An 18128-nucleotide genomic window follows, 5' to 3' on the forward strand; every position below is an offset into this window, starting at 1 on the left:
CAGTCTCCATCTCAAAAATAAATAAACGTTAAAAAATAATTTAAGAAATCTGACAGATCATTACCTTTTGAAATTGTTCTTCATTTTTAAATGATTCTGAAATAGAATGGTTAGCCTAAATACCAATAATGTTGTGGATGTAAATTGAGACATGTTTATCTTAAGTGTTCTTATCCTGGCAGTTTTGGTTTTTTTTGTTTTGTTTTTTTTAATGTTTGCTTATTTTTGAGAGAGAGACAGAATGCGACTGGGTTAGGGGTAGAGAGAGAGGGAGACACAGAAGAACAAGCAGACTCCAGGCTCTGAGCTATCAGCCCAGAGCCCGACGGAGGGCTCGAATTCACGAGCCTCGAGATCATGACCTTAGCTGAAGTCAGCTCAACCGACTGAGCCACCCAGGTGCTCAGCAGTTCTTGAAGGCAGTTCCAGATGAGGAATTTCAAGAACTTTTTGAGTTAAGTCAGTATTATTTGGAGAGATTCAGTCTCTTGATTAGATTAGAAAAGGGCTTGCTTGTGTATTGTGGTATATATTTGATTAGAGAAAACCCTACACCTGTGCGTATATATTTAGTATTTGAGACCTACAATTTGCACGTAGAAACTGGAATATGATTTGTATTGCCAGTGGTTTTTTCCTTTTTATTTGTGGTGGTGGTGGTGGTTTGTTGTTGGGTTTTTTTTGTTTGTTTTTTTTTTTAGGAAGATAAAAATAAAAAAAAATATTGAATCTACCATGCAACTTAGAGCAGAGAGCATGGATGGGGACGTTTTACATGCCATGGATTATACTCACTTTATTTCTTGAATAGCTTATCCCCAGAGCGTGTGTGTGTGCATGTGTGTCACTCTCAAAACAGGAAGAAAAATAGTGATGATTCACTTGTAGGTGGTTTTATGATTTGACCCTTTAAGAATATATATCTCAAAGTAATGTTTGATTTTTGAACAAGATTTTGTGAAAAAGGGAAATACAGATACCTAGAGAAATTGATGTAGTTGGGTTACTGTTGACGTAGTGTTTTTGCAAACACTCTCCAAAAATGCAGCTTAAACTTTTAAAGTTACAAAGCATTTTTTAACAAAGTGAAAATCTGGCATCTCATAATTTTTTACTCAATGTCACTGTGAATTTCACTGAGAGGATTTCAGGTTTTTTGCCAGGAAAAGACCTGAGCATTATTTCTCTGTGGATAAAGTGCTTTCCGTGTCGTTTTCTTGTTAGCACAGTGGGAGATAATAAGAGAAATACAATGTCTATGTCTTCAGTCACTTCAATTCAGTAATAAAATGAATTCTGAAGGCAGACTAGTTAGTATTGGGAAGGGTTTGGGAAGATCCTAAGTAAACCAGTGATGGTGAAGAGGTGTAGTGAATAATAACCAGGACAAGTTATTGGAAAGAGAAAAGACCTATCCTTAAAATGGTCATTTTTCACACTGCCTTTCTTTTCTTTCTGTTATTAGAATAGGACTTGTGGTGTTTGTAGAGGATTGGTAAGCACATTTTAGGGCAAATCCAAAATTTATTTTTCCTTTACAGCTCTAAATTATTTCTCCCTTAGGTCTTGTGCTTTTTTTCACTTTCTGTGTCTGTTTTACACCTGAATGACAAGTCCTTTGCTAAAAGACTTCGTATCTGGAAGGAAGAGAAAGAATGAGGTGTTTTGGGGATTTATTCTTTTATAGTGTGATAATATCTCCAGTTTTCTGTAAGCATTATCGGTAGGGATCAAAGTGACTTTGAACTCTTCATTTGAATACACTCTGCCCCAATCTCCCAGCATTCCAAACAGTATTTCATTTGTGTGTTTCCCCAAAACTGGAAGTAAAACTCTTCCTTAGAGACTTTTGTTTTGTGGTTTTTCTTTTTTATGGAAAGGAGTCTCCATTTAGTGTGATAAGACATCGTGTTCTACTTTTAACCTCAGAAACATGCTTTCCTTTCCATATTGTTTATAAAAATAACCAGAGAGATTACTTTTGTCTCTCTCCTCAGCCCCCATTAGATCATATGACCCATCCCTGTCCTATCAGAATTTAGAGGAATTGATAAAACACTTGAGCTGGTAATTACGAAAATTAGATAGTGTTTCTAAAGTGATGCTGCAAAGGTCTTGGCTGGTGACATCTTCAGAAAATCTGGAATTCTTTGCTATTTTTATTATTTTTTTAACGTTTATTTACTTTGAGAGAGAGCAGTGGGGAGGGGCAGAGAGAGACAGAACATCTCAAGCAGGCTCTGTGCTGTCAGCACAGAACCCGATGTGGAGCTTGATCCCATGAACTGTGAGCGAGATCGTGACCTGAGCCAAAACCAAGAGTTGGACGCTCAACTGACTGAGCCACCCAGAGACCCCTGGAGTTTTTTTCCATCCTTGTGAGCAGGAATTAGTGTTTCATTAGTCACACATTTAGAGTCAAGTGTGAAAAGTATGTCAATTCATTTCTCTCTGGTACTCTTAACCAAAGCAAGATACTCTTTATAGTGAAAACTAGATATCTATACTCTTTATAATTTCAGTTATGGAATTTGACTTGTGCATCTGTTAATGGGCAAACTGCTGCCAAAGTTCCTGGGAAAATTAATATAGTTGAGTTAATGAATCAAATAATTTTTAGGTGCACAGGAAGTAAATGACAGTACTTCTCACCAGCCAGAAATTGAATTGCTTAAGATGTTCTTGAATGTACCCCTTTAGTTTTCCAGAATCTCGCCATACCTTTGTATCTGACTATATAACAATAATTTGTTCCCCCAACAGCAACCAAATTGATTTGCATTTTTAAAGAGAACTTAAAAATCTTTAAAAAAAAAAAAAAAAAAGCATTAATTGGAAAAAAAAAATCAAAGGAGAAAACTTCAAAGATGAGGTAATATTGTTAGACCTTAGATATAATCTCTATGGAAAATTTACAACAACAAAAAAATCTTAGAAAGGTTATGTTCTGTTCCCACATATTAGCTAGTTATTTGGTACAACTTTGGGTCTCCTGACTCCTGGTCTAGTAGGTCTTCCCATCACTTGATCATATTTGGGCTAAACAGTGGTATTTTGAAATTTGAGTAATTTAGGTTATGGAGTTAGGATATTCTTGACATTTTCAAGCACTGTTAACAGGTACATTTGAAGAATACCGAAATAGAAAATACCAAGCTTGTGTCAGAGGTCCAGACTCTAAAGAATTTAGATGGGAATAAAGAAAGCATGATTACTCATTTTAAAGAAGAGATTGGCAGGCTGCAGTTCTGTTTGGCTGAAAAGGAAAATCTGCAAAGGACATTCTTGCTTACAACTTCAAGTAAGGTAAGTATTTTTGTGATACGTGTTTGAAGATTGTAAAACCTGTGTCTATTAAATGTATGCAATATTCTTTGTTTATTTTTAATCTTCCCTTTTCCCAACCTTTTCTTTTGAAAAAGTTCAGTTTTACAGAGAAGTTAGAAGAACAGAACAACGAAAACATGTATCCTCAAATATTTTGCCATCTTTATCTCCCCATTTGTATGACCTTTTTTTCCCTCTGAGTCATTTGAAGTCAGTTGCAGGCATTATGATATCACACCCTAGATATTTTAGCATGTATTCCCTATCTACAGTTGTGGTTCATTATTCTGTATAACCATAAAACCATGATCATACCTAAGAAATTTAACGTTGATAATACTCATTCATAATACAGTTTTAGTATAATCAAATTATCCCAAGTATATATTTTTTATAAAGCGTTTATTTAAAACTTGTAACAGAGACACAGAGAGCATGAGTAGGGGAGAGGCAGAGAGAGGAGGACAGGGAGAGGGGAGAGAGAGAATCCCAAGCAGGTTCTGCACTGTCAGCACAGAGCCTGACATAGGGCTAGAACTCAAGAAACCACGAGATCATGACCTGAGCCAAAACTGAGAGTCAGATGCTTAACTGACTGAGCCACCCAGGGGCCGCCGCCACTCCCCCCCCCCCCCCCCCCCCGCCGCCACTATATATTTATATATAACCTTTACAATTTCTTGACCTGGTGGTAAAGATCCACACATTCATTTGATTATTGTTGTGTTCTTTGCTCTAATCTAGAATAGGGTCCCTATACACCTTTTATGATACTGATATTTTTGAAGAATTCAGGCTTGTCTGAGAAGATGGTTTGTAATCTAGATTTATTTATTGTTTCCTCAAAGCTAGATTTAGGTCATACATTTTTGGCAAGAAAAAGCCTAAATAGATGATGTCTTGTACATGATTTTGCAGCAATACCAAATGTCACATAATGTTGATGTAATATCATTTGTTTAAAGTTGTGTCTGCCTGAATTCATTATATGGGTGCTTTCCCCCTCTTTGTGATTATTGAGTAATATGTAGGGTAATACTTTGAGATTAAGGTAACATCCTGTAATGCCAATAGCTTTTCACCCAGTATTTTTGATCCCTTAATGATCCTCACCTACATCAGTTATTATTAAATTAATGATTACAAAATGGTCACTTAAAAATTTTTCTTTTACACTTAATAGTAGGTATTCTTTCTTAGTTTTTTTTTTTTAATGTTTATTTTTGAGAGAGAGAGTAAGCAGAGCTGGAGAGGGGCAGAGAGAAAGGGACACGCAGAATCGGAAGCAGGCTCCAAGCCCCATGCTGTCAGCACAGAGCCCAACGTGGGCCTCAAACTCAACAGACCAGAGATCATGACCTGAGCTGAAGTCAGATGCCTAGCTGACAGAGCCACCCAGGCGCCCCTATTCTTTAAATCTTTTGATTGAGTCTTGTGTTTTGAATATGTTAAATAGTTGCATCATTCAAAAGTGAAAATAATTACAAAAATATTTACTGTCTCTTCCCTAAAAAAACCTTTTTTTTTTTTTTACATATACACATATGTAAAGATTTCCCATTAGTTTTTAGTTTATCCTTCTCTTTTTGCAAAAATAAGCATGTGCATACATACACACTCTTAAAAAAAAATAGGTGCCATGCTATATACGTACTTTTTTGCACTTTTTTTGTCATTTAAAATGTGTAGTTTAATGGTTTTCAGTGTATTCACAGAGTTATACAACTAATACTGCAGTAAATTTAGGAATATTTTTATTACCCCCCCAAAGAAACTGTACCCATTAGCAGTTACTCCATATTCTCATTTGCTTCTCCCCCTCCCCCCAGTCCTAATTAATCATTGATTTACTTTTTTTTTTTTCGATATATAAAGAGCTTTATATTTATTTCTTTTTTTTAATTTTTTTTTTTTTTTTTTTTTTAACATTTATTTATTTTTGAGACAGAGAGAGACAGAGCATGAACAGGGGAGGGGCAGAGAGAGAGGGAGACACAGAATCTGAAACAGGCTCCAGGCTCTGAGCTGTCAGCACAGAGCCCGATGCGGGGCTCGAACTCACGGACCGTGAGATCATGACCTGAGCCGAAGTCGGGCGCTTAACCAACCAAGCCACCCAGGCGCCCCTATATTTATTTCTCATGAACCATGAGATCATGACCTGAGCTGAAGTTGGCCGCTTAACCGAATGAGCCACCCAGGCACCCCTAAAATTTACATTTTATAAAAAATTAGAATATTTTTAACAGTGTTCCAAAACCTCTTAAAAATTTTTTTTATGGAAAATCTGGACATCTTGTATGAGTACGCATATAGATCTTTCTCATTCACTATAACAGCTGTATAGTATCCCTCGTTTAATAGCTGTGTATGTAATTGTTTTTTAGTTGTGTACAGTCCTTAGCTTTTATAAGCATGCCGCTTATGCAAACATCATCCTTGTACAAATATCTAGGCACGTGTATATATCAAAAAAAATTAGTTATTTTCAAATTGCTTTTCAAAAAAATTAATACCCCAGCATTTGTATTTATTAGTGTTTGTGATGGTAGCACAGACTTCCATCGTGGGAAGGATATATAATAGAATTTATAATAAATTCTCAGATAGTCTCAGTTTTAAATAATTTTTCATTATTTTAATATTGTACTGAATCCCTGTAAAGCTAAATTTAATGTCCATACCTTTTATTAATTTTCTTGGAAACTCATAAAAATAAAATTGCTAGATCAAAACCTGTGTGCTTTTTCAAGGTGTTGATGAATGTTATAAAAACCTGGTGAAAAACTACACCAGCTACATGTACATAAGCCTAACCGTTCATGAATTTGCTAATTTCCCTAAAGTCATCTGAATATTGGAGTATTCCTGTTTTTTAATCTTTGTTAATTGAAAGAAATTGATGTTTGTTTTAACTTCTTTATTTGATTGTTGATGAGTGGAGTATTTTTTTTTTTTTTTTTTTTTTTTGTATGCATAATGGCCATTTCTGTCTTTTAAAAAAAATTTCACGGTAGGGGTGCCTGGATGGCTTAGTTAAGTGTCTGACTTCAGCTCAGGTCATTGTCTTCATGGTCATGTGTTTGAGCCCTGCGTCGGGCCCTGTGCTCCCAGCTCAGAGCCTGCTTCCCATTCTGTGTCTCCCTCTCTGCCCCTCTCCTGCTCATGCTCTGTCTCTCAAAAATAAACAATTTTTACAAATTTCATGGTTATGCCTTTCTCCAATTTTTTGGGTTTTTTTGTGATTAGAGTTTTTTGATTTGAAAAAAATGCTGATTAGAAAATAATTTTATATTCCAAACATTTTCTTCTAGTTTTATTGTTGCTCTTTTGCTGATGATATTTACATAGTTAGATCTGTTAATGTTGTATCTACAAATATTTTCTTCACCTCAGTGTACATAATCCTTTATATTTCCTTCTAAGGAGCTAACAGTTTTTTAAAAATGTTTATTTATTTTGAGAGAGAGAGAGAGAGAGCGCACGCATGTGAGTGTGGTAGGGGCAGAGTGAGAGGGAGACAGAGGATCTGAAGTGGGCTCTGTGCTGACAGCAGAGACCCTGATGCAGGGCTCGAATTCACGAACTGGGAGATCATGACCTGAACCGAAGTTGAATGGTTAACGAACTGAACCACCCATGCGCCCCAGGAGCTAACAATTTAAAAACCAAGAATGGATTGCACTTTTTCTCAGTTCATATTATTTGTAGTACAAAGATAAAAAATAGGAAACTTGAATAAACTAGATGTGTTGGGCTCATAATATTATTAAAGGAAATAATTTTATTATGGCAATTTAAACTTTTTTTCTCTTTTTTTTTTTTTCTTAACAGTAATTTTAACTTTTTAAGATACTTTTAGGTTAGGTAAGAGGGGCTGATTACTTTTTTATCTTCCCATTGTCTCAACTTTGATATTTGTGTATCAAATGTTTTATTTTTATTTTTATTTTTATTTTTTTTTATTTTTTTATTTTTTTTTTATTTTTTTATTTTTTTATTTCAAATGTTTTATTTTTAGAACTAAGTTTTAAATCTGCCCTGTGGTTTCATAACGATATGGTATATGAATATTATATCGGATATGTTTTCGGTTAGTTAATAGGAAACTTAACCAAAATTTTTGTAATTACAGAGAAGTTTTTGAAATTATTTTTATTGGTAATCATAAAAAGTGTGAGTCAGTAAGTAGTTCTAGCTGTTAGAGATTTTGGGGGACAGGAACTTTCATTCAAATTTCTTTTTAACCAGGGATTTAAATATTGGGCATGTTGCTTGACTTATCAACTTAAGTTTACATGTGTTTAATGTGGTAGAGATACTGAGTGCATTGGATTGTTATCTGGGGATTCTAACACAAAGTCCTATCATAAGTTTTTTTAATAGACTTCTGTATTTTATTTAAGTCATGAGTAGAAAACCAGTGTTTAGTTTAAAACTTTGATCTGTTGAAATATGAGTAAAACTTGTTTCTGCTACTGTTTTTACTTTAATGGTTTCGTTGCTAATGTATTTATCTGCTTTTCTTCAGGAAGATATTTTTCTTTTAAAGGAGCAACTTCGTAAAGCAGAGGAACAGGTTCAGGCAACTCGGCAGAAAATTGTCTTTCTGGCTAAAGAACTTAGTGATGCTGTAAATGTGAGAGATAAAACAATGGCAGATCTGCATACTGCACGCTTGGAAAATGAGAAAGTAAAAAAGCAGTTAGCTGATGCAGTGGCAGAACTTAAACTAAATGCTGTGAAAAAAGACCAGGTAAAGTGGGCTAATTTTGAATTTCCATTTTGATCAAAAGCTCACTAGAACTTACAAAATAGATTGGGTTATGTCAGAATAAGGTCAGATTCCTGATCACAGAAATTTAAATTTCCATTCATTTTGTTTAGTCATTGTAACTTCTTGGGTTGAAATTAATGTAAACTTTAAGAAAAACTTAAGTAGGCAAATGCTTAGTGGTTAGTAAGAACTGCTCTGTTATTAAACTTTCTGATGTCAGGTATATATTGCTTTGTTTGGAATTTTTTATTTATTAGCTTCATAAAGTGGTATTATGGTTATTTAACAGGGTAATACTTATTCCTCAGGAGGGGGATTGTTCTTCTTTAGTTTTTTTAATGAACCTTAGTCCTAAGAATATAAAGCTAGATTTATTAGGAGCTAATGTGGCTCTGTTGCCCAAACTCCAAAACAAATAAAAACTAGAAGCCAGAAAGAAAAAAGTGAAAAGGAAGTTGGGATTTACTATTACATGTGAGATAGGAGATTTTTATCTTTTATTTTTCTCATAGGAAAAGTCTGATACACTAGAACACGAACTGAGAAGAGAAGTTGAAGATTTGAAACTTCGTCTTCAAATGGCAGCAGATCATTATAAAGAAAAATTCAAGGAATGCCAGAGGCTCCAAAAACAAATAAACAAACTTTCAGACCAATCAGTAAGGACAATTGAATTCTTACCGAATAGTTCCTTTATCAGTATTTTTGTTTACAAATCAAATTTATAGTAGTCTAAAGTTTTATTTATTTAACTAACGTCTACACCCCACACGGGGCTCAAACTCAACAACCTCAACGTCAAGAGTTGTGTACTCTTCTGACTGACCCAGCCTGGCACCCCCAAATTTATAATACTCTAAATATCAACCTTTTGAATATAATTTATCTCTGCATGAATTGAAGTGATTGGCCTAATGTTTGTAATGATATATGTTTAAATTTGAAATTTTTATGTGCTGGAAACCCAAGAAAGGAAGCAAGGGCAGCAGCAGGGGAAAACAGGGAGGGAATGCCCTCTTTCTTGACCGTTTCCCTCTAAGTTCTTGTTAAATGTCTTCGCTTAAAAGCTCTGTACATATTGAATCCCTCCTGTGACTGATGCCTGTCCTCAGTGGGGTTCACTGTTGGTTATCCTCAGAGTCAAAGATGGTTTCTCGTTGTCATTATTGGGTTATTCCATCCTACTCATAGCCACTAGATTAGGAAGAGTTAATGTAGCTAATTATTTTGTATTCCATCTGAGAGGGTAAGCAGATTTAATGAAAACAAAGAAATTGTTTCTGTTTTGGTGTGTGATTTATTTATTTGAGAGGGCATGCTGCATGTGCCATTGGTGGGGATGGAGGAGAGAGACAGACTATCTCAAGCAGGTGCCACGCTATGTGCAGAGCCTGCTGTGGGGCTCAATCCCATGACCTTGGGATCGTGACCCAAGGGTGATTTAAGAGTTGGATGCTTAACTGAGCCATCCAGGTGCCCCTTGGTGTGTGTTTTAATGTGGGTCCTTAAATTGTACTTAAATATAAGGTTTGCTATGTAATGGAATGCTGGAAGTAAACACATTTAAAACCTGCGGTTGAAAATGATACCAAGTTCTCTCTGCAAACAAAATTTGCTATAAAGACTTTTATTTGTATACTGTATTGATACAGATGATATTTACCCAGAAATGCATGTGGTAAGCTAGGAATGCTTTTGTGAAAAAATATACTTTAAGTATGACCCACATGTATGGGTTTTGGTTGAGGCCTGTAAGTATATTATGACTTTGTAGTAGATGACTTATGAGATTTCTGTGATTGGCTTGCTTTGGTAGTAGTTTGATCATTTGGCAAGGAATACCAAAATAAAGTTTGTGTCTGTTGTAACTTTTAGGTCAGTTAGTAAAGTGATGGGTGTTACCTTTAGTCTTTGCTGGTCTTTAAGACACAATAGCAGCTTTGTAGACTTCTCAGATTTTCTTTATGTGACAATTACTGAAGGAAGGAAATATAACTCATATAACAGTTTGTTGTTACATTTTGAATAGGCCAATAGCACCAGTGTCTTAACAAAGAAAATCGGAAATCAGCAAAAAGTGAATGATGCTTCAATAAACACAGACCCAGCTACTACTGCCTCTAATATAGATGTAAAGCCTTCTACAGGTAAAAATCTTTTAGCCATTTTGTGTAGTGTCCTGCCTTGATGAGTATTGATGCTTATTTATACTGCCTTATTCCAAGTGTGTGAGTCTTAGGGAGCTTCTGAAAATTCTTATGAGAGGATTAAGGCAAAGATAAAGTAAGGGGCTTAATAGTAAGAAAGTCTTACATGTGAAATACATAAAATGAGTGTGAACTAGTATTTATTTTCATGAGACTATTCATAAGTATTAAATGAGCTGGAGTTTGTAAGCTTAAATGGTTATAGCAGTTAGGCTATAGGATAGAAGCCAATAATTGAATTTTTAATTAATATTCCACTAAATCTGTGGAATCTCGAGGCATTTATGGTAATTCAGTTGTATAGTTCTGTTGGAGGGGTTGGGGTGGGGATTAATCTCCTGTTCTATTTATGTTTCTCTCTCTTTTTTTTTTTTTTATTTAATTTTTTTGACCCGGGTACTATGTGGTTAGTATACCTATTGGTGGGCAAGTTAAATTTTTATTAGTTTGTTAACTTCTAGAATAGATTAGGAAGATCTGGTGAATGTATTAACATGACAGTTTGAATTAAGTCTAGGTTTTCACTTGTCCTAATTTCTTTTTTTCACTTTATGTTAAAGATTGACGATAATGGAAGTCAGCACTCAAGTATATAAAAATACATTTCCTAATGTAGTGTTTGGGGTAATTGCTGTTTTAGATTTTTTAAATGTATTGTAAATTTCCCATGCTATTAAATATTTAATCAGGTTCAGCCACTATATAACAGGATCCTGACTTCCATTTATTTACACTTTTTGTAGTATGTAGAGTGGTGTTGTGTAAGTTACTTAATACTCACTGAATAGTAATGAAGGACTAGAAAAATAATTTAAAGTGTTTTCTCAGAGTATGGCTTTCTGTTTATCCTGTGTATTCAGTTACATGAAGAGAACAAGCATGCCATTTAAGAACTATTTTTAGCTGATTAAAAAAATCACTTTTCATTACTGAATGTGATCTTGTTTCTGGCCGGACTGACATTTTAAAAAATCTCATGTAGAGTTTATACTGTCTTTATTTAGTGTATGATTAGATGTTTTTAAGTAGATATTTCTCTCCTTCATTGTTCCATTTATTGTATCTCACAGTATACTGACCTTTAAGTTATTTTGAACAGGAAGACAATATGGGGGCAAGATAATTTTTAATATTATTTTCTGTCTTGTAATAGCTGAGACAGATTCTGACATTGTAACAAAGGGACAAGTCTGTGAAATGACCAAAGAAATTGCTGACAAAACAGAAAAATACAATAAATGTAAACAGCTCTTGCAGGTAAGCTGGCTCTCTTGTAAGTGTGAGATTTATCAGATATAATGGCTTAGCTTACCTAATATTTATATTTATATTTATATTTACATTTATATTTATATTTATTTATAAATCTTGGGGTTTCTTTTTCGTATCCATATACTGGTATTGAGTTTCACTTTTGAGATGATGAGAGGGGTTGTTCTGTGTACCTGCACACATGGGCCTGTATGTAAAATTATCCTAACATCATTAGTGTCCTTTCTTGATAATGGGCAAGTGATTAACTGAGGCTGGATAGAACTTGATAAAGGGAAGTGCTCTTTTTATATTCCCTGTATTAATAGCAAAGAATTTTACCACATCTTAAATTGACCAGAATTATAAAGTGGGAAAAGAGAATGTTAACCAAATGAGCTATTGCTTTTATGGTGTTACTTATTGTGACTATTTTAAAACTGTATTCTTCATACATTTCAGTTTTACAACTGTCTTGGTAGCATTCACTCCTGGAGTATTTCAAGGACAGAGGGAAAATGGTTCTCATTTATACCTGATTTGGAGAAGGGAGGCAAAGGCGTTTTGTGTTTGTGATTTTTTAATTTTTTGTGAGTGTGTGTATTTTTCTGTGCATGTAGAGAGGAAAGAGATATTTAGAACTATAGAATAATGTTCATACATTAGTTCAATGTTACTGTAGTAATTAAAATATTTTGTTACTGCCTTCTAAATAGTACTTAATCTTTTAAACTTTAAACTGAAAGTTGTTGTTCCTTTCTTCTGTAGAAGGATCGATGAGAATAGTTTTACCCTTGAGTTAAAGTAGTTGTTTATGAGGGACTAAACTTTTTTCATCAAGTCTGAAACAATTCAGGATGCCTGTTTTTTAAAATGTCATCATACAGTATTACTGAAAGGATGATAGAATGTTCCTAAGCCAAAAACTTCCTCAAGGTACATATTTTTTCCAAGTTGTGTTGAGGTGCAGTAAACTGCATATATTTGTTGAAATCCAATGAACTGCTTATATTCGTTTAAAAAAATGTTTTTTAATGTTTATTTTTGAGAGAGACAGAGCTCAAGTGGGGGAGGGGCAGAGAGAGAGAGGGAAACACAGAGTCCCAAGCAGGCTCCAGGCTCTGAGCTGTTAGCACAGAGCCTGATGCGGGCTCAAACCCACAAACCCTGAGATCATGACCTGAGCTGAAGTTGGACACTTAATCAACTGAGCCACCCAGGCGCCTTGAGCTGTATAAAATCTACAGTTTGATCAGTTTTGCCATATATACAGTTGTGAAAATACTATAGTGCCAAGATAACATTTCTATTACTTGCCAAAGTTTTTATGTACCCATTTGGTATATGTGCTGCTGAAATGAGCAGTTCTATTTGGAACTCATTCCTCCCTCTATTGCCATCCCAGGAAACTGTTGGCTTGCTTTCTGCCACTGTAGCCTACCTTTTATACAGTTTGTATAAATGCAGTCATATGGTATATACTCTTTTTTTTCCTGTCCTCTTTCAGCATAATTATTTTGAAATTTATCCATGTTGTTGCTTTTATTGGTGGTTCATTTTCCTTTTTATTGGGAGAGTTCAGATCTTTGCTGTTTTAAACATTGAGTTCATTTTATTACTGAATTGTAAGCTTTATTGTGGGTAGAAGTCTTTTGAAACATGTTTGGGAAATACTTTCTCCCAGTCTGTAACTTGCCTTTTCATTTCCTTAACGGTGTTTTTAGAAAAACTTTTGATTAAGTACAGATTTATCAATTTGCTCTTTAATGTTTTGTGCTTTTTATGTTTTTTTTTTTTTAAGTTTATTTATTTTGAGAGATAGCAAGCGGGGAAGGGGCAGAAAGAGGCAGACAGAATCCCAAGTAGGCTCTGTGCTGTCAGTGCAGGGCCTGATGGGGCTTGAACTCAAGAGCCGTGAGATCATGACCTGAACTGAAATCAAGAGTCAGATGCTCAACCGACTGAGCCACCCACGCACCCCTCTGCTTTTTATGTTCTAAGAAACACACACCTATAATCCAACTTGTAAAGATTTTTTCTTCCATAAGTTTTATAGTCCTAGGTTTCACTAAATTTAGGCCTGTTAACAATTTTAAGTTTATTTTTGTGTGTGGTGTGAGGTATGGTAATGGATAGTAAGTTGATCTAGGATTAATTGTTAAAAAGTTGCTTAGAGCATGTTTTTAAACTTTTACCTTGAATATAAGACATTCAAAATGAAATTGCCAATTTACCCTTTGGTCGTGGTTTGTAACTCCTTTCTTTTAATATTCTTGGTTGTAGAGAAGAGCATTGTATAAGAAGTCAACCTAGATAATATCTTGGTTAGGAAATCCCAGAGTATTATTTGTCTACATCTGGAAGCAGCGTCATTATAATCATACGATTCTTTTTTCTTTTTTCTTACCTCTCTTTGCAAAAGTTGTATATGCTTATTGTGAAATCTTAGGCATTATAGAAATAAAGAGTAAAAATGGTAAAAGGTACCATCATGATCCTGATTCCAAGTGATGAGAGCTATTCATATTTTGTTTATATTTTTCTACACAACATGATATAGAGTCATAGAAGATTGTGTTAACTTTTAAAACAAAAATAAGATTATACTGTATATTTTGTTTTTGCAACTTGCTATTTTAAATTAATGTATCTTGTTCCTTGTTAATGTGTAGATCTACTTTGTTCTGTTAAATATATACTATTTCATTGTATGGACTTAAAATGATTTTCCCCATTGTCTACTGACATTATTTCAGTTTTTCTATTGTTAGTGTTAAAATGAAACATTCATTACATATCTAAATATGTTCATAAAGATAATGGCTGTATCTGTGTTTTTAAAAGTCTTTGGTAATTCTAATTTCATTTAGGATGAGAAAACAAAATGCAATAAATATGCCGATGAACTTGCAAAAATGGAACTGAAATGGAAAGAACAAGTGGAGATTGCTGAAAATATAAAACTAGCACTAGCTGAAGTAGAGGATAATTACAAAGTAAGTCAGTATTTGTATAACGTGAGGCAGGTGCACCTGGTACTTTTGCAGATGTGTTAGCTATAATTTTTATCAATTTGATGTGCAGTTTTAACATAGATAATTGGGATAGTATTTTTGTGTATAAGTAAAAATGTACTACATTTTTAGTGGAGTATAGTTAATTAACTATGAACTGAGAAAATGAATACCCATACATATTACCATTGTGGCTTTAATTCTGTTCATTTTGATGGCTAATTAAAATGATATCTTTTAATTTTGCTTCATTTCTAAGATGAAAAGTGATCATTTCATTATCATATTTGTTCATTAATAAGTTTTTTAATGTTTATTTATTTTTGAGAGAGACACAGAGTGCAAGTGGGGGAAGGGCAGAGAAAGGGGGAGACACAGAATCCAAAGCAGGCTTCAGGGTCTGAGCTGTCAGCACAGAGCCCAACATGGGTTTCTAACCCACAGACTGCAAGATCATGACCTGAGCCGATGCTTAACTGACTGAGTCACCCAGGCACCCCCCTATTTATTCATTTAGAAACAAACATGAGTGTATATAAAATTATTTTAGGGCCTCAGGGCTCCTGGGTGGCTCAGTTTGTTGAGTGTCTGACTCTTGGTTTCAGCTTAGGTCATGATCTCATCGCATGTGGATTCGAGCCCTGCGTTGGGCTCCACGCTGACAGTGTGAGGCCTGCATGGGATTCTCATTCTGTCTCTGTCTCCCTCTCAATCTCTCTCAAATATATTGAAAAAAATAATTTTAGGGCCTTGACATTTTTGTGGGGATATAATAATATGATTAGTAATTTTAAGATTTATATGAGTGTTATTAAATGAATCACCAAAATGTGTTACCTGTGATCCTAAAAAGTACTGCAGAGTGATGTAATCTTTTTTTAATTATGTCATTAGGAGGCCACATGTTTATTATTATTTTTCTTAAGTTTATTTTGAGAGAGAGCGAGCGTGTGCACAGAAGAGAGGGCAGAGGGAGAGGAGAGAGAGAATTCCAAACAGGCTCCGAACTGTCAGTGCAGAGCCTGACCTGGGGCTTGATCACATGAGCTGAGAGATCACGACCTGAGCCGAAATCAAGAGTCAGATGTTTGACTGAGTCACCCAGGCACCCCAGTGATACAATCTTAATTAAAATTGTTTTTGCCAGTGTAATAATAGGCAGCAAACAAGCTTAAATAGTAAATTATATTTGTAAGAGTGTTAGAGAAAAAAATAGGCTGTTTAGCTAATTAATAAGTAGGAAGATATTTTTATTCTAAGGAATAAAATATAATCTTACATATTTTGGTATCTATATGTACATGTAATTTGCATATTTTGTGTGACTAAAGATCAGGAAGTTTTGAATGATTTAACTTTGCTATAGTGTAGCTAATTCTACTTACAATTTTTAAATGTTCTTAAAGACACCAAAGATTAGGTTTCTCCCTGGGGGCTGGAGAGGGTGCACATTATATACTAAGGTAATTTTACTGGTGGTCTTTTTTTCAATCTTGATCTATTGTCAGAATGAAATTTTCAGACTTTTAATTAATGAGATTATTGTTTCTGGGATAGCTGTGGATATTGTTTTCAATGACTGGCAACTTTGCTTATTATAAAGTGTGAATACTGAATTTATGTGAACTTTATCTTTGCATATTGACTAGAAAAAAACTCATTTAGTAAAATTAAAGCCTACTATATAGAGAGAGCACTGTGTTAGCTTTTATCTGGGTGATCACACAGGTATGGCACAATGCTATCTATGCTTAAGGAGTTTACAGTCTACTAGAGATTGCTAGTGGTATCATGGTGATGCTCACAACTCCTTGATATTCGTGACCCAGCTAATCATCTGTCAGATTCATGGGAAGTTAAATAATGTTTTTAGTTCATTAATGATCAAAGTGAGCATCAAAACTAATGTTCTAGATTATGCTGCTGGTAAAGGTGCTTGGCTTTTTGTTTAATGCCCTTTGACTTCTTTTGTACTGTTGAGATAGTACTCACTAAACAGTTACTCGTTGGACAAAGCAAAATGGGATGAAGTTCTACGTGAATGATAAGTCTAAGAAGTACCTTAGAGCTGTTTTCAGGGGAATATTTAGGAGTTAAACATGGAGAAAACAGACCCTTGAAAGAGAAAACTGGAGGGGAGGAGAAGCAGAGCTCGGGAAAGAAAGAAGCGGCATTCTAAGCAGATAGAAAGGCATTAATATACAGGTTTGGGGGTGAAAAGTGCAGAGCATAGTCTGGAGATTATGAGCAATCTTGAGTAATAAGACTTCAATGTCTGTAATGGAGTAGATTGGACTTGATAGATTGAAGCCACGTTTTGGGGGGCCTAAAATGGAATTTTAGTGCTATTTGTTGTTAAGAATTTTCTAAGAGTAAAGAAAGGGACCCAACTATAGTGGGTCTTTGTGAAGTAATTTGGTAACCCTGAGGGGATTTATAGGTGGAAAGAGTTTTTGAAGGTGAGAAAATCAGATAGAAATATTCTTAGAGAATTACTTGATAAAGGCCACCCCTTTGGGGACCGTCCTTGATCACTTACTCTTGAACAGGACATGAGTCTGTCAAGGAAATCTTTGAAAGGCATCCTCAGGGAAAAATTATTTGAAGGATAGTTTTGTGTTTGTATCCATAATGCTTATAATGCAAATGGGCGGTGGTTAAACGAACGAATGAATGACTTAGACTGACGATGTTGGGAAGAGGAGTAGGAAGTGTAACAGCTTCCTAGCTTCAGTCACACTGGGCTCTGAGATTGGTAATATCTGTTAGCAAAAGTTAGAAAAGTAGGTTTGGGACCCTTTGCCCTCAAAATGCAGAAAGACAATAATGAAAACATGTCATCCGTCAATTGAAAAGACAGATTTGAGGGTGCCTACGGTAGTTCAGTCAGTTAAGTGTCCGACTCTTGATTTTGGCTCAGGTCATGATCTCACAGCCCACATCGGACTCTGTGCTGACAGTGCAGAGTCTGCTTTGGATTCTCTCTCCTTCCCTCTCTGCTTCCCCACCACCACTTGAATGTGACCGTCCTTCTCTCTCCCGCTCTCCTCCCCACCTGCCCCAAAATAAGTCAATAAACTTAAAAAGAGAGGCACCTGGGTCGCTCAGTCGGTTAAACATCCAGCTTCGGCTCAGTCATGATCTTGTGGTTCACCATTTTGGGCCCTGTGTTGGGCTCTGTGTTGACAGCTCAGATTCTGTGTCTCCCCCTCTGTCTGCCCCTCCCCTGCTTGCTCTCTCTCTCTCTGTCTCTGTGTCTCAAAAGTAAATAAACACTTAAAAAAGAAAAGTACTGTATCTATAAAAAAGATTTGGAACTTGGGGAAGAAAGAGGTGTGCCACATTTGTTAATAGTTGTGATTTTTCCCATGGGGATCATAGTTGAAGGCGTAGAAAAAAGGAAGTTTTCAGGGGGAATATAGAGAGAAGAAGCCAAAGAAGAAACTTCGATAACACTCAAATTTAAACAAATTTTGGGGGGGGATAATATCCAGAGATGTCAAAGAATAAGACCCAAGGAAATACATGGGTTATGGTAATAGTAAGTATTTT

The 18128-nt window shown here is 35.2% G+C and overlaps 1 protein-coding gene across 2 annotated transcripts in view; it reads left to right on the plus strand.

Annotated features, from left to right (window-relative positions):
• TAX1BP1 (Tax1 binding protein 1) overlaps nt 1-18128 on the plus strand; it is an 89810-nt gene that overhangs the window by 41881 nt on the left and 29801 nt on the right. For both annotated transcript variants that reach the window (XM_078441110.2, XM_078441114.2), the window contains exons 8-13: nt 3121-3306; nt 7859-8083; nt 8617-8763; nt 10134-10251; nt 11465-11568; nt 14433-14558. In XM_078441110.2, coding sequence (XP_078297236.1) covers nt 3121-3306; nt 7859-8083; nt 8617-8763; nt 10134-10251; nt 11465-11568; nt 14433-14558 — 906 coding nt within the window. The remainder of the gene's footprint in view (nt 1-3120; nt 3307-7858; nt 8084-8616; nt 8764-10133; nt 10252-11464; nt 11569-14432; nt 14559-18128) is intronic.

This window comes from Panthera onca, chromosome A2, assembly GCF_046562875.1.
Source record: "Panthera onca isolate mPanOnc1 chromosome A2, mPanOnc1 haplotype 2, whole genome shotgun sequence".
NCBI classification, from domain to species: domain Eukaryota; kingdom Metazoa; phylum Chordata; class Mammalia; order Carnivora; family Felidae; genus Panthera; species Panthera onca.